Source organism: Anomaloglossus baeobatrachus, chromosome 7 (genome assembly GCF_048569485.1).
Source record: "Anomaloglossus baeobatrachus isolate aAnoBae1 chromosome 7, aAnoBae1.hap1, whole genome shotgun sequence".
In the NCBI taxonomy this organism is placed as follows: Eukaryota; Metazoa; Chordata; class Amphibia; order Anura; family Aromobatidae; genus Anomaloglossus; species Anomaloglossus baeobatrachus.
The window spans coordinates 310,908,029-310,922,311 of NC_134359.1; the positions used below are offsets into that span (position 1 = coordinate 310,908,029).

At 54.3% G+C, this 14,283-nt stretch overlaps 1 protein-coding gene across 1 annotated transcript in view; it reads right to left on the reverse strand.

The window, feature by feature from the left end:
- STK36 (serine/threonine kinase 36) overlaps positions 1-14,283 on the reverse strand; it is a 233,675-nt gene that overhangs the window by 40,255 nt on the left and 179,137 nt on the right. Inside the window, exon 22 of the mRNA XM_075318701.1 lies at positions 445-509. Within this exon, the coding sequence (XP_075174816.1) occupies positions 445-509 (65 nt within the window). The remainder of the gene's footprint in view (positions 1-444; positions 510-14,283) is intronic.

Below are 14,283 nucleotides of genomic sequence, written 5' to 3' on the forward strand. Positions count from 1 at the left end.
CGTATAACCTGCGCAGGGAGCAAGCACTCCGTATTACCTGCGCAGGTAGCAAGCACTCCGTATTACCTGCGCAGGTAGCAAGCACTCCGTATTACCTGCGCAGGTAGCAAGCACTCCGTATTACCTGCGCAGGTAGCAAGCACTCCGTATTACCTGCGCAGGTAGCAAGCACTCCGTATTACCTGCGCAGGTAGCAAGCACTCCGTATTACCTGCGCAGGTAGCAAGCACTCCGTATTACCTGCGCAGGTAGCAAGCACTCCGTATAACCCTGCGCAGGTAGCAAGCACTCCGTATTACCTGCGCAGGTAGCAAGCACTCCGTATTACCTGCGCAGGTAGCAAGCACTCCGTATTACCTGCGCAGGTAGCAAGCACTCCGTATTACCTGCGCAGGTAGCAAGCACTCCGTATTACCTGCGCAGGTAGCAAGCACTCCGTATTACCTGCGAAAGCTGCTGAAGAAGAAGATGAAATGTCCAGTCATACAATCCGGAGCTCATGGGGGGGGCTGCACAGCATCTACAAAACAGAGGTTCTTAGGTGATATGGAGGGAGAAGAAGAAGAATAGTTTTTATTGCTATAGCGCCAACATATTCCGCAGCGCTGTACAATTCAGAGGGGACATGTACAGACAATAGGAGACATTACAGAGTAACACATTCCAGATACCAGGAGGTGTGAGGACTCGCAAGCTACAGTCTATGAGAAAATAGGGGGGCACAAAAGGTGAATTGTGGGGGGGGGGAAGAGGGGGGGGCTTGTCATATATGGTCCAGCCATCAATGTAAAAGGGGATTCACATATCGCTACATGAGCCATGGCTGTTGGGAATTAATCGAATTGTCCTTGGTAGGGCGTTCCAGAGAATTGGGCAGTTTGTGAGAAATCTTAAGGACGGGAGTGAGAAGTTCAACTTATTGAGGATGTCAGTCTTAGGTCATTAGCAGAACGGAGGGCACGGGTAGGATGACAGTCAGAGATGAGGAGGTGATGTAGGGCAGTGCAGCACTGTGGAGAGGACGGGTAGGGTGATAGACAGAGATGAGGAGCTGTAGGACTGTGCAGCACTGTGGAGAGGATGGGTAGGTGATAGACAGAGATGAGGAGGAGATGTAGGGCAGTGCAGCACTGTGGTGAGGACGGATAGAGTGATAGACAGAGATGAGGAGATGTAGGACTGTGCAGCACTGTGGAGAGGACGGGTAGGGTGATAGAGAGGAGGAGGAGATATAGGACTGTGCAGCACTGCGGAGAGGACGGATAGAGTGATAGACAGAGATGAGGAGGAGATGTAGGGCAGTGCAGCACTGTGGTGAGGACGGATAGAGTGATAGACAGAGATGAGGAGGAGATGTAGAACGGTGCAGCACTGTGGAGAGGACGGGTAGGGTGATAGAGATGAGGAGGAGATGTAGGACTGTGCAGCACTGTGGAGAGGACGGGTAGGGTGATAGAGATGAGGAGATGTAGGGCAGTGCAGCACTGTGGTGAGGACGGATAGAGTGATAGACAGAGATGAGGAGGAGATGTAGGACTGTGCAGCACTGTGGAGAGGACGGGTAGTGTGATAGAGATGAGGAGATGTAGGACGGTGCAGCACTGTGGAGAGGACGGGTAGGGTGATAGAGATGAGGAGGAGATGTAGGACTGTGCAGCACTGTGGAGAGGACGGGTTAGGGTGATAGAGATGAAGAGATGTAGGACGGTGCAGCACTGTGGAGAGGACGGGTAGGGTGATAGACAGAGATGAGGAGGAGATGTAGGGCAGTGCAGCACTGTGGAGAGGATGGGTAGGGTGATCGAGATGAGGAGGAGATGTAGGGCGGTGCAGAACTGTGGAGCGTTTTGTGGGTCAGAGTGATAAGTTTGTATTGTACTCTGTAGGGGATAGGCAACCAGTGCAATGACTGGCACAGAGCAGAGGCATCGGTGAAGCGGTTGCAGAGGAAATGATCCTGGCTGCGGCATTCAGACTGGATTGGAGAGGGGAGAGTTTAGTAACAGGGAGACCAATTAGTAAAGGATTACAATAATCCAGGCGAGATGAATGAGAGCGACAGTAAGGGTGGCTTTACACACTGCAACATCGCAAACGACATCGCTGTAACGTCACCGGTTTTGTGACGTAATAGCGACCTCCGCAGCAACATTGCAGTGTGTGACACGCATCAGCGACCTGGCCCCTGCTGTGAAGTTGCTGATCGCTACAAATCGTTCAGGGACCATTCCTTGGTCCTTTGTTTCCCGCTGTGCAGCAAAGTCTCAGTGTGTAAAGGGGACTTTACAGCGACTTTGTTAGCGACTTCCCTTTCAAAAAGCTGCTTTAGGCCTGCAACATATCCGTTTAAAACGTGCGTGTTGGTCCGTCTCCGTACATACCGGAGATACGACCAAACGTGCACATATGTTTTTTTATGTTTAAAGGCACACGTGCGTGTTATTTGATCTTCCGAGAAATGTCCGTGTGTGATGCAAAATGTCGCTACTACATGTCGGAAGACAGAGTAGCGGGATGAGAATGAACTCTGATGAACTTCACCCGACTTCATTGTCATGCCGCGGCTCTGTCTGTGCCGTGTACTGATTAGCGGTCACCTGTGAAGGATCAACCGGTGACCGCTAATCCCCCGAGTGACTGAAGTGTCCCCCCCTCTCTCATACTCACCAATCACCGGCGCTGCACGGCGTTCACACTGCTCCGGCGGCTTTTTCTAATTTGAAAAAGCCGGCCGCTCATTAAACAATCTCGTATTCCCTGCTTTCCCCGCCCACCGGCGCCTATGATTGGTTGCAGTGAGACACGCCCCCACGCTGAGTGACAGGTGTCTCACTGCACCCAATCACAGCAGCCGGTGGGCGTGTCACCATGGAGTATAGAAATAAATAAATAATTAAAAAAAACGGCGTGCGGGTTCCCCTTAAATTTAATACCAGCCAGATAAAGCCATACGGCTGAAGGCTGGTATTCTCAGGATGGGGAGCTCCACGTTATGGGGAGCCCCCCACCCTAACAATATCAGTCAGCAGCCGCCCAGAATTGCCGCATACATTATATGCGACAGTTCTGGGACTGAACCCGGCTCTTCCCGATTTGCCCTGGTGCGTTGGCAAATCGGGGTAATAAGGAGTTATTGGCAGCCCATAGCTGCCAATAAGTCCTAGATTAATCATGTCAGGCGTCTCCCCGAGATACCCTCCATGATTAATCTGTAAGTTATAGTAAATAAACACACACACACACACAACTGAAAAATCCTTTATTAGAAATAAAAAGCACAAACACATTCCCTGGTTCACCACTTTAATCAGCCCCAAAAAGCCCTCCATGTCCTGCGGAATCCAGGATGGTCCAGCGTCGCTTCCAGCTCTGCTGCATGAAGGTGACCGGAGCTGCAGAAGAAACCGCCGCTCCTGTCACCTCCACGCAGCAAATGAAGAGAGCCGCGTGATCGGCTGAGCTGTCACTGAGGTTACCTGGATCTAGCGGTGGATGCAGCGGTGGCCGCGAGTAACCTCAGTGACAGCTCAGCTGATCGCGATACTAACCTCAGTTGCTGCGTGGAGCTGACCGGAGCGGCGGTGAGTAGCGCGATCAACTGAGCTGTCACTGAGGTTACCCGCGGCCACCGCTGCATCCACCGCTGGATCCAGGTAACCTCAGTGACAGCTCAGCCGATCACGCGGCTCTCTTCATTTGCTGCGTGGAGGTGACAGGAGCGGCGGTGTCTTCTGCAGCTCCGGTCACCATGCAGCAGAGCTGGAAGCGACGCTGGACCATCCTGGATTCCGCAGGACATGGAGGGCTTTTTGGGGCTGATTAAAGTGGTGAACCAGGGAATGTGTTTGTGTTTTTTATTTCTAATAAAGGATTTTTCAGTTGTGTGTGGTGTGTTTATTTACTGTGACGGCCTGACATGATTAATCTAGGACTTATTGGCAGCTATGGGCTGCCAATAACTCCTTATTACCCCGATTTGCCAACGCACCAGGGCAAATCGGGAAGAGCCGGGTACAGTCCCAGAACTGTCGCATCTAATGTACGCGGCCATTCTGGGCGGCTGCTGACTGATATTGTTAGGCTGGGGGGCTCCCCATAACGTGGGGCTCCCCATCCTGAGAATACCAGCCTTCAGCCGTATGGCTTTATCTGGCTGGTATTAAATTTGGGGGGGAACCGCACGCCGTTTTTTTTAATTATTTATTTATTTATTTCTATACTCCATAGTGACACGCCCACCGGCTGCTGTGATTGGATGCAGTGAGACACCTGTCACTCAGCGTGGGGGCGTGTCTCACTGCAACCAATCATAGGCGTCGGTGGGCGGGGAAAGCAGGGAATACGAGATTGTTTAATGAGCGGCCGGCTTTTTCAAATTAGAAAAAGCCGCCGGAGCAGTGTGAACGCCGTGCAGCGCCGGTGATCGGGGATCAGTGAGTATGAGAGGGGGGGGACACTTCAGTCACTCGGGGGGATTAGCGGTCACCGGTGAATCCTTCACAGGTGACCGCTAATCAGTACACGGCACACAGACAGAGCCGCGGCATGACAATGAAGTCGGGTGAAGTTCACCTGAGTTCATTCTCATCGCGCTACTCTGTCTGCTGTCTGCCGACAATTTTCACGGTTGTTTTCACGGATGTGTGTTTTAGGTCTGACAACGTCCCCAATGACTAGCTAGGTCGTTCTGCAGGTCCGGATCGCTGTTGCGTCGTTGGCCAGGTCTGCCTGTTTGACAGCTCACCAGAGACTTTGTAGCGATCCCAGCCAGGTTGGGATCGCTGGTGGGATCGCTAGAAAGTCTCAGTGTGTAAAGGGGCCTTAAGAGTTTCTGCAGAGTCAATGGTAAGAAAAGGACGAATTCTAGAGATGTTTTTGAGGTGGAATTGACATGAACGAGTGAACGAATGTGGGAAGTGAAGGAGAGGTTGGAGTCACATATAACCCCAAGACAGCGGGCGTGCTGCTGGGGCGTAATGGTGGAGCCACACACAGAAATGGTAATATGGGGTTTGGGGAGGTTACGAGAGGGAGGAAACAAGAGGAGGTCAGCTTGTGACAGGTTCAGAATTTGATAGAGGGAGGACATGATGTTGGAGACAGCAGACAGACAATCGGTAGTATTTTGTAACAGTGCAGGGGTGATGTCAGGAGAAGATGTGTGCAGTTGGGTGTCATCAGCAGAGAGATGGTACTGGAAACCAAATCTGCTGATGGTTTGTCCAATACGGGCCATGTATAGAGAGAACAGGAGGGGGCCGCGGACTGAACCCTGAGGAACCCCGACCGTAAGGGGAAGAGGAGAGGAAGAGGAGCCGGCAAAGGATACAGTGAATGAGCGGTCAGAGAGGTAAGAGGAGAACCAGGAAAGAACGGTGTGCTTGAGCCCGATAGAGAGCGGAGCACAGTGAGGAGGAGCTGGTGAGCGGAGCACAGTGAGGAGGAGCTGGTGAGCGGAGCACAGTGAGGAGGAGCTGGTGAGCAGAGCACAGTGAGGAGGAGCCGGTGAGCGGAGCACAGTGAGGAGGAGCTGGTGAGCGGAGCACAGTGAGGAGGAGCTGGCGGGCGGAGCACAGTGGGGAGGAGCTGGCGAGCGGAGCACAGTGGGGAGGAGCTGGCGAGCGGAGCACAGTGAGGAGGAGCTGGTGAGTGGAGCACAGTGAGGAGGAGCTGGCGGGCGGAGCACAGTGAGGAGGAGCTGGAGAGCGGAGCACAGTGGGGAGGAGCTGGTGAGTGGAGCACAGTGAGGAGGAACTGGCGGGCGGAGCACAGTGAGGAGGAGCTGGAGAGCGGAGCACAGTGGGGAGGAGCTGGCGAGCGGAGCACAGTGGGGAGGAGCTGGCGGGCGGAGCCTGGTTGCTTCTGAGACTGGATCAAAGGGTGAAAGTGATCTAGATGTAGTGTAGGAGGGCAGACAATGTGTGGTGTTATGAGGCTGTGGAGGAAATTACTGGTCGTATACAGTTAATTTTTTCTTTAAAATAATTGGCCATGTTGTCTGCACTGAGGTTGGTGGTTGGGGCCAGAACTCTTGGTCAGAGGAGGGAATGGAAAGTATCAATGAGTTGTTTAATATTGTTGGCAGTGAGGTGATGAGGGTGCTGAAGTCGCTGGTTTGGAGAGGTGAAGGGCAGCCTTGTATGTTTTGAGCATAAACTTATAATGGATGAAATCTTTGGCTAGATTGGATTTTCTCCACAGACTTCAGCACCTGGAACACCGCTGGAGAAAGCGTGTTTTCAACGTGTGCCAGGGCTGCCGCCGTCTGTGCAGAGTGGCTCTGTGTGTAGCAGGTGCAGCTTCATCCAGGGCTGCCGCCGTCTGTGCAGAGTGGCTCTGTGTGTAGCAGGTGCAGCTTCATCCAGGGCTGCCGCCGTCTGTGCAGAGTGGTTCTGTGTGTAGCAGGTGCAGCTTCATCCAGGGCTGCGGTCGTCTGTGCAGAGTGGCTCTGTGTGTAGCAGGTGCAGCTTCATCCAGGGCTGCCGCCGTCTGCGCAGAGTGGTTCTGTGTAGCAGGTGCAGCTTCATCCAGGGCTGCCGCCGTCTGCGCAGAGTGGTTCTGTGTGTAGCAGGTGCAGCTTCATCCAGGGCTGCGGTCGTCTGTGCAGAGTGGCTCTGTGTGTAGCAGGTGCAGATTCATCCAGGGCTGCCGCCATCTGCGCAGAGTGGTTCTGTGTGTAGCAGGTGCAGCTTCATCCAGGGCTTCCGCCGTCTGTGCAGAGTGGCTCTGTGTGTAGCAGGTGCAGCTTCATCCAGGGCTGCCGCCGTCTGTGCAGAGTAGCTCTGTGTGTAGCAGGTGCAGCTTCATCCAGGGCTGCTGCCGTCTGTGCAGAGTAGCTCTTTGTAGATTCATCCAGGGCTGTCACCGTCTGCGCAGAGTGGTTCTGCGTGTAGCAGGTGCAGCTTCATCCAGGGCTGCTGCCGTCTGTGCAGAGTGGCTGTGTGTGTAGCAGGTGAAGCTTCATCCAGGGCTGCGGTCGTCTGTGCAGAGTGGCTCTGTGTGTAGCAGGTGCAGCTTCATCTAGGGCTGCCACAGTCTGTGCAGAGTGGCTCTGTGTGTAGCAGGAGCAGCTTCATCCAGGGCTGCCGCCGTCTGTGCAGAGTGGCTGTGTGTGTAGCAGGAGCATCTTCATCCAGGGCTGCCGCCATCTGTGCAGAGTGGCTCTGTGTGTAGCAGGAGCAGCTTCATCCAGGGCTGCCGTCGTCTGTGCAGAGTGGCTGTGTGTGTAGTAGGTGCAGCTTCATCCAGAGCTGCTGCCGTCTGTGCAGAGTGGCTCTGTGTGTAGCAGGTGCAGCGTCATCCAGGGCTGCTGCCGTCTGTGCAGCGTGGCTGTGTGTGTAGCAGGTGCAGCTTCATCCAGGGCTGCTGTCGTCTGTGCAGAGTGGCTCTGTGTGTAGCAGGTGCAGCTTCATCCAGGGCTGCTGCCGTCTGTGCAGAGTTGTTCTGTGTGTGGCAGGAGCAGCTTCATCCAGGGCTGCCGTCGTCTGAGCAGAATGGCTCTGTGTATAGCAGGTGCAGCTTCATCCAGGGCACTCTGCAGGGTTTCACTATAATGTGTTACAGCAGAGTCAGGACATGAGAGGGAGGAGATTGGGGCAAATGATGGCTGCAACTTTTTCGGACGTTTCTGGGTGTCAATGGCGTGTATATTCCTATAAGTGTGATAGTTGGGCGAGTCCTGAAAGGATTAACAATTCTTCAGTCAGAATTAAAGAAGGTTTTGGTCAGAGACACGAGTTAGTAAAATCATGCACTGAGCAGAGACGGGAGAAGACCAGGTCCAGCGGATTCCAGCCTTCATGTGTAGGAGAGTTACTAAGTTGGGAAAGGCCAAGACAGGAGGTTATAGATAAAAGATGAGCGGCAGCTGGGGAGAGCGGAGGAGCAGGAGGCAGACACAGGCATGGAAGGAGGAGGAGCAAGAGGCAGACATAGGCATGGAAGAGGAGCAGCAAGAGGCAGACACAGGTATGGAAGAGGAGGTGCAAGAGGCAGATACAGGCATGGAAGGAGGAGGAGCAAGAGGCAGACACAGGCATGGAAGGAGGAGGAGCAAGAGGCAGACACAGGCATGGAAGGAGGAGGAGCAAGAGGCAGACACAGGCATGGAAAGAGGAGGAGCAAGAGGCAGACACAGGCATGGAAGGAGGAGGAGCAAGAGGCAGACACAGGCATGGAAGGAGGAGGAGCAAGAGGCAGACACAGGCATGGAAGGAGGAGGAGCAAGAGGCAGACACAGGCATGGAAGGAGGAGGAGCAAGAGGCAGACACAGGCATGGAAGGAGGAGGAGCAAGAGGCAGACACAGGCATGGAAGGAGGAGGTGCAAAAGGCAGACACAGGCATGGAAGGAGGAGGAAAAGGAAGAAGCAGACACAGGCATAGAAGAAGGAGGAGCAAGAGGCAGAGACAGGCATGGAAGAGTAGGAGCATGAGGCAAACGCAGGCATGGAAAAAGAAGGAGCAAGAGGCAGACACAGGCATGGAAGGAGAAGGAGCAAGAGGCAGACACAGGCATGGAAGGAGAAGGAGCAAGAGGCAGACACAGGCATGGAAGGAGGAGGAGCAAGAGACAGAGACAGGCATGGAAGGAGGAGGAGCAAGAGGCAGAGACAGGCATGGAAGAAAAGCAGCAAGAGGCAGAAACAGGCATGGGAGGAGAATGAGCAAGAGGCAGACACAGGCATGGAAGGAGAAGGAGCAAAAGGCAGACACAGGCATGGAAGGAGGAGGAGCAAGAGGCAGACACAGGCATGGAAAGAGGAGGAGCAAGAGGCAGACACAGGCATGGAAGGAGGAGGAGCAAGAGGCAGACACAGGCATGGAAGGAGGAGGTGCAAAAGGCAGACACAGGCATGGAAGGAGGAGGAAAAGGAAGAAGCAGACACAGGCATAGAAGAAGGAGGAGCAAGAGGCAGAGACAGGCATGGAAGAGTAGGAGCATGAGGCAAACGCAGGCATGGAAAAAGAAGGAGCAAGAGGCAGACACAGGCATGGAAGGAGAAGGAGCAAGAGGCAGACACAGGCATGGAAGAGTAGGAGCATGAGGCAGACACAGGCATGGAAGAGTAGGAGCATGAGGCAGACACAGGCATGGAAGAGGAGGAGCAAGAGGCAGAGACAGGCATGGAAGGAGAAGGAGCAAGAGGCAGACACAGGCATGGAAGGAGGAGGAGCAAGAGGCAGACACAGGCATGGAAGGAGGAGGAGCAAGAGGCAGACACAGGCATGGAAGGAGGAGGAGCAAGAGGCTGACACAGGCATGGAAGGAGGAGGAGCAAGAGGCAGACACAGGCATGGAAGGAGGAAGAGCAAGAGGCAGACACAGGCATGGAAGGAGGAAGAGCAAGAGGCAGACACAGGCATGGAAGGAGGAAGAGCAAGAGGCAGACACAGGCGAGGAGCAGCAAGAGGCAGACACAGGAATGGAAGAGGAGGTGCAAGAGGCAGATACAGACATGGAAGGAGGAGGAAGAGGAAGAAGCAGACATAGGCATAGAAGAGTAGGAGCATGAGGCAGACACAGGCATGGAAGGAGGAGGAGCAAGAGGCAGATACAGGCATGGAAGGAGGAGCAGTAAGAGGCAGACATGTATGGAAGAGGAGCAGCAAGAGGCAGACACAGGCATGGAAGAGGAGCAGCAAGAAGCAGACACAGGCATGGAAGGAGGAGCAAGAGGCAGACACAGGCATGGAGGAGGAGCAGTAAGAGGGAGACACAGGTATGGAAGAGGAGCAGCAAAAGGCAGACACAGGCATGGAAGGAGGAGGAAGAGGAAAAAGCAGACACAGGCATGGAAGAGTAGGAGCATGAGGCAGACACAGGCATGGAAGGAGAAGGAGCAAGAGGCAGACACAGGCATGGAAGGAGGAGGAGCAAGAGGCAGAGACAGGCATGAAAGAGGAGGAGCAAGAGGCAGAGACAGGCATGGAAGAGGAGGAGCAAGAGAAGACACAGGCATGGAAGAGTAGGAGCATGAGGCAGACACAGGCATGGAAGAGGAGGAGCAAGAGGCAGACACAGGCATGGAAGAGGAGGAACAAGAGAAGACACAGGCATGGAAGAGGAGGAGGAGCAAGAGGCAGAGACAGGCATGGAAGAGGAGGAGCAAGAGGCAGAGACAGGCATGGAAGAGGAGGAGCAAGAGGCAGACACAGGCATGGAAGAGGAGGAGCAAGAGAAGATACAGGCATGGAAGAGAAGCAGCAAGAGGGAGACACAGGCATGGAAGAAGGAGCAAGAGCAGACACAGGCATGGAAGGAGCAGGAGCAAGAGGCAGACAGGCATGGAAGGAGGAGGAGCAAGAGGCAGACACAGGCATGGAAGGAGTAAGAGCAAGAGGCAGACACAGGCGAGGAGCAGCAAGAGGCAGATACAGGAATGGAAGAGGAGGTGCAAGAGGCAGACCCAGGCATGGAAGAGGAGCAGTAAGAGGCAGACACATGTATGGAAGAGGAGCAGCAAGAGGCAGACACAGGCATGAAAGGAGGAGGTGCAAAAGGCAGACACAGGCATGGAAGAGTAGGAGCATGAGGCAGACACAGGCATGGAAGAGTAGGAGCATGAGGCAGACACAGGCATGGAAGAGGAGGAGCAAGAGGCAGAGACAGGCATGGAAGGAGAAGGAGCAAGAGGCAGACACAGGCATGGAAGGAGGAGGAGCAAGAGGCAGACACAGGCATGGAAGGAGGAGGAGCAAGAGGCAGACACAGGCATGGAAGGAGGAGGAGCAAGAGGCAGACACAGGCATGGAAGGAGGAGGAGCAAGAGGCAGACACAGGCATGGAAGGAGGAGGAGCAAGAGGCAGACACAGGCATGGAAGGAGGAAGAGCAAGAGGCAGACACAGGCGAGGAGCAGCAAGAGGCAGACACAGGAATGGAAGAGGAGGTGCAAGAGGCAGATACAGACATGGAAGGAGGAGTAAGAGGCAGACACAGGCATGGAAGAGGAGCAGCAAGAGGCAGACACAGGTATGGAAGAGGAAGTGCAAGAGGCAGACACAGGCATGAAAGGAGGAGGTGCAAAAGGCAGAGACAGGCATGGAAGGAGTAGGAGCAAGAGGCAGACACAGGCATGGAAGGAGGAGGAGCAAGAGGCAGACACAGGCATGGAAGAAAAGCAGCAAGAGGCAGAAACAGGCATGGAAGGAGAATGAGCAAGAGGGAGACACAGGCATGGAAGGAGAAGGAGCAAAAGGCAGACACAGGCATGGAAGGAGGAGGAGCAAGAGGCAGACACAGGCATGGAAAGAGGAGGAGCAAGAGGCAGACACAGGCATGGAAGGAGGAGGATCAAGAGGCAGACACAGGCATGGAAGGAGGAGGAGCAAGAGGCAGACACAGGCATGGAAGGAGGAGGAGCAAGAGGCAGACACAGGCATGGAAGGAGGAGGTGCAAAAGGCAGACACATGCATGGAAGGAGGAGGAAAAGGAAGAAGCAGACACAGGCATAGAAGAAGGAGGAGCAAGAGGCAGAGATAGGCATGGAAGAGTAGGAGCATGAGGCAAACGCAGGCATGGAAAAAGAAGGAGCAAGACGCAGACACAGGCATGGAAGGAGAAGGAGCAAGAGGCAGACACAGGCATGAAAGAGGAGGAGCAAGAGAAGACACAGGCATGGAAGAGTAGGAGCATGAGGCAGACACAGGCATGGAAGAGTAGGAGCATGAGGCAGACACAGGCATGGAAGAGGAGGAGCAAGAGGCAGAGACAGGCATGGAAGGAGAAGGAGCAAGAGGCAGACACAGAGATGGAAGGAGGAGGAGCAAGAGGCAGACACAGGCATGGAAGGAGGAGGAGCAAGAGGCAGACACAGGCATGGAAGGAGGAAGAGCAAGAGGCAGACACAGGCATGGAAGGAGGAAGAGCAAGAGGCAGACACAGGCGAGGAACAGCAAGAGGCAGACACAGGAATGGAAGAGGAGGTGCAAGAGGCAGATACAGACATGGAAGGAGGAGTAAGAGGCAGACACATGCATGGAAGAGGAGCAGCAAGAGGCAGACACAGGTATGGAAGAGGAAGTGCAAGAGGCAGACACAGGTATGAAAGGAGGAGGTGCAAAAGGCAGAGACAGGCATGGAAGGAGTAGGAGCAAGAGGCAGACCCAGGCATGGAAGGAGGAGGAGCAAGAGACAGACACAGGCATGGAAGGAGGAGGTGCAAAAGGCAGACACAGGCATGGAAGGAGGAGGAAGAGGAAGAAGCAGACATAGGCATAGAAGAAGGAGGAGCAAGAGGCAGAGACAGGCATGGAAGAGTAGGAGCAAGAGGCAGACACAGGCATGGAAGGAGAAGGAGCAAGAGGCAGATACAGGCATGGAAGGAGGAGGAGCAAGAGGCAGAGACAGGCATGAAAGAGGAGGAGCAAGAGGCAGAGACAGGCATGGAAGAGGAGGAGCAAGAGGCAGACACAGGCATGGAAGGAGAAGGAGCAAGAGGCAGACACAGGCATGGAAGGAAAAGGAGCAAGAGGCAGAGACAGGCATGAAAGAGGAGGAGCAAGAGAAGACACAGGCATGGAAGAGTAGGAGCATGAGGCAGACACAGGCATGGAAGAGGAGGAGCAAGAGAAGACACAGGCATGGAAGAGAAGCAGCAAGAGGCAGACACAGGCATGGAAGGAGAAGGAGCAAGAGGCAGACACGGGCATGGAAGGAGAAGGAGCAAGAGGCAGACATAGGCATGGAAGGAGAAGGAGCAACAGGCAGACACAGGCATGGAAGGAGGAGGAGCAAGAGCCAGACACAGGCATGGAAGGAGGAGGAGCAAGAGGCAGACACAGGCATGGAAGGAGGAGGAGCAAGAGGCAGACACAGGCATGGAAGGAGGAAGAGCAAGAGGCAGACACAGGCGAGGAGCAGCAAGAGGCAGACACAGGAATGGAAGAGGAGGTGCAAGAGGAAGACACAGACATGGAAGGAGGAGTAAGAGGCAGACACAGGCATGGAAGAGGAGCAGCAAGAGGCAGACACAGGTATGGAAGAGGAGGTGCAAGAAGCAGACAGGCATGGAAGGAGGAAGTGCAAGAGGCAGACAGGTATGAAAGGAGGAGGTGCAAAAGGCAGACACAGGCATGGAAGGAGGAGGAGCAAGAGGCAGACACAGGCAAGGAAAGAGGAGGAGCAAGAGGCAGACACAGGCATGGAAGGAGGAGGAGCAAGAGGCAGACACAGGCATGGAAGGAGGAGGAGCAAGAGGCAGACACAGGCATGGAAGGAGGAGGAGCAAGAGGCAGACACAGGCATGGAAGGAGGAGGTGCAAAAGGCAGACACATGCATGGAAGGAGGAGGAAAAGGAAGAAGCAGACACAGGCATAGAAGAAGGAGGAGCAAGAGGCAGAGATAGGCATGGAAGAGTAGGAGCATGAGGCAAACGCAGGCATGGAAAAAGAAGGAGCAAGACGCAGACACAGGCATGGAAGGAGAAGGAGCAAGAGGCAGACACAGGCATGAAAGAGGAGGAGCAAGAGAAGACACAGGCATGGAAGAGTAGGAGCATGAGGCAGACACAGGCATGGAAGAGTAGGAGCATGAGGCAGACACAGGCATGGAAGAGGAGGAGCAAGAGGCAGAGACAGGCATGGAAGGAGAAGGAGCAAGAGGCAGACACAGAGATGGAAGGAGGAGGAGCAAGAGGCAGACACAGGCATGGAAGGAGGAGGAGCAAGAGGCAGACACAGGCATGGAAGGAGGAAGAGCAAGAGGCAGACACAGGCATGGAAGGAGGAAGAGCAAGAGGCAGACACAGGCGAGGAACAGCAAGAGGCAGACACAGGAATGGAAGAGGAGGTGCAAGAGGCAGATACAGACATGGAAGGAGGAGTAAGAGGCAGACACATGCATGGAAGAGGAGCAGCAAGAGGCAGACACAGGTATGGAAGAGGAAGTGCAAGAGGCAGACACAGGTATGAAAGGAGGAGGTGCAAAAGGCAGAGACAGGCATGGAAGGAGTAGGAGCAAGAGGCAGACACAGGCATGGAAGGAGGAGGAGCAAGAGACAGACACAGGCATGGAAGGAGGAGGTGCAAAAGGCAGACACAGGCATGGAAGGAGGAGGAAGAGGAAGAAGCAGACATAGGCATAGAAGAAGGAGGAGCAAGAGGCAGAGACAGGCATGGAAGAGTAGGAGCAAGAGGCAGACACAGGCATGGAAGGAGAAGGAGCAAGAGGCAGATACAGGCATGGAAGGAGGAGGAGCAAGAGGCAGAGACAGGCGTGAAAGAGGAGGAGCAAGAGGCAGAGACAGGCATGGAAGAGGAGGAGCAAGAGGCAGACACAGG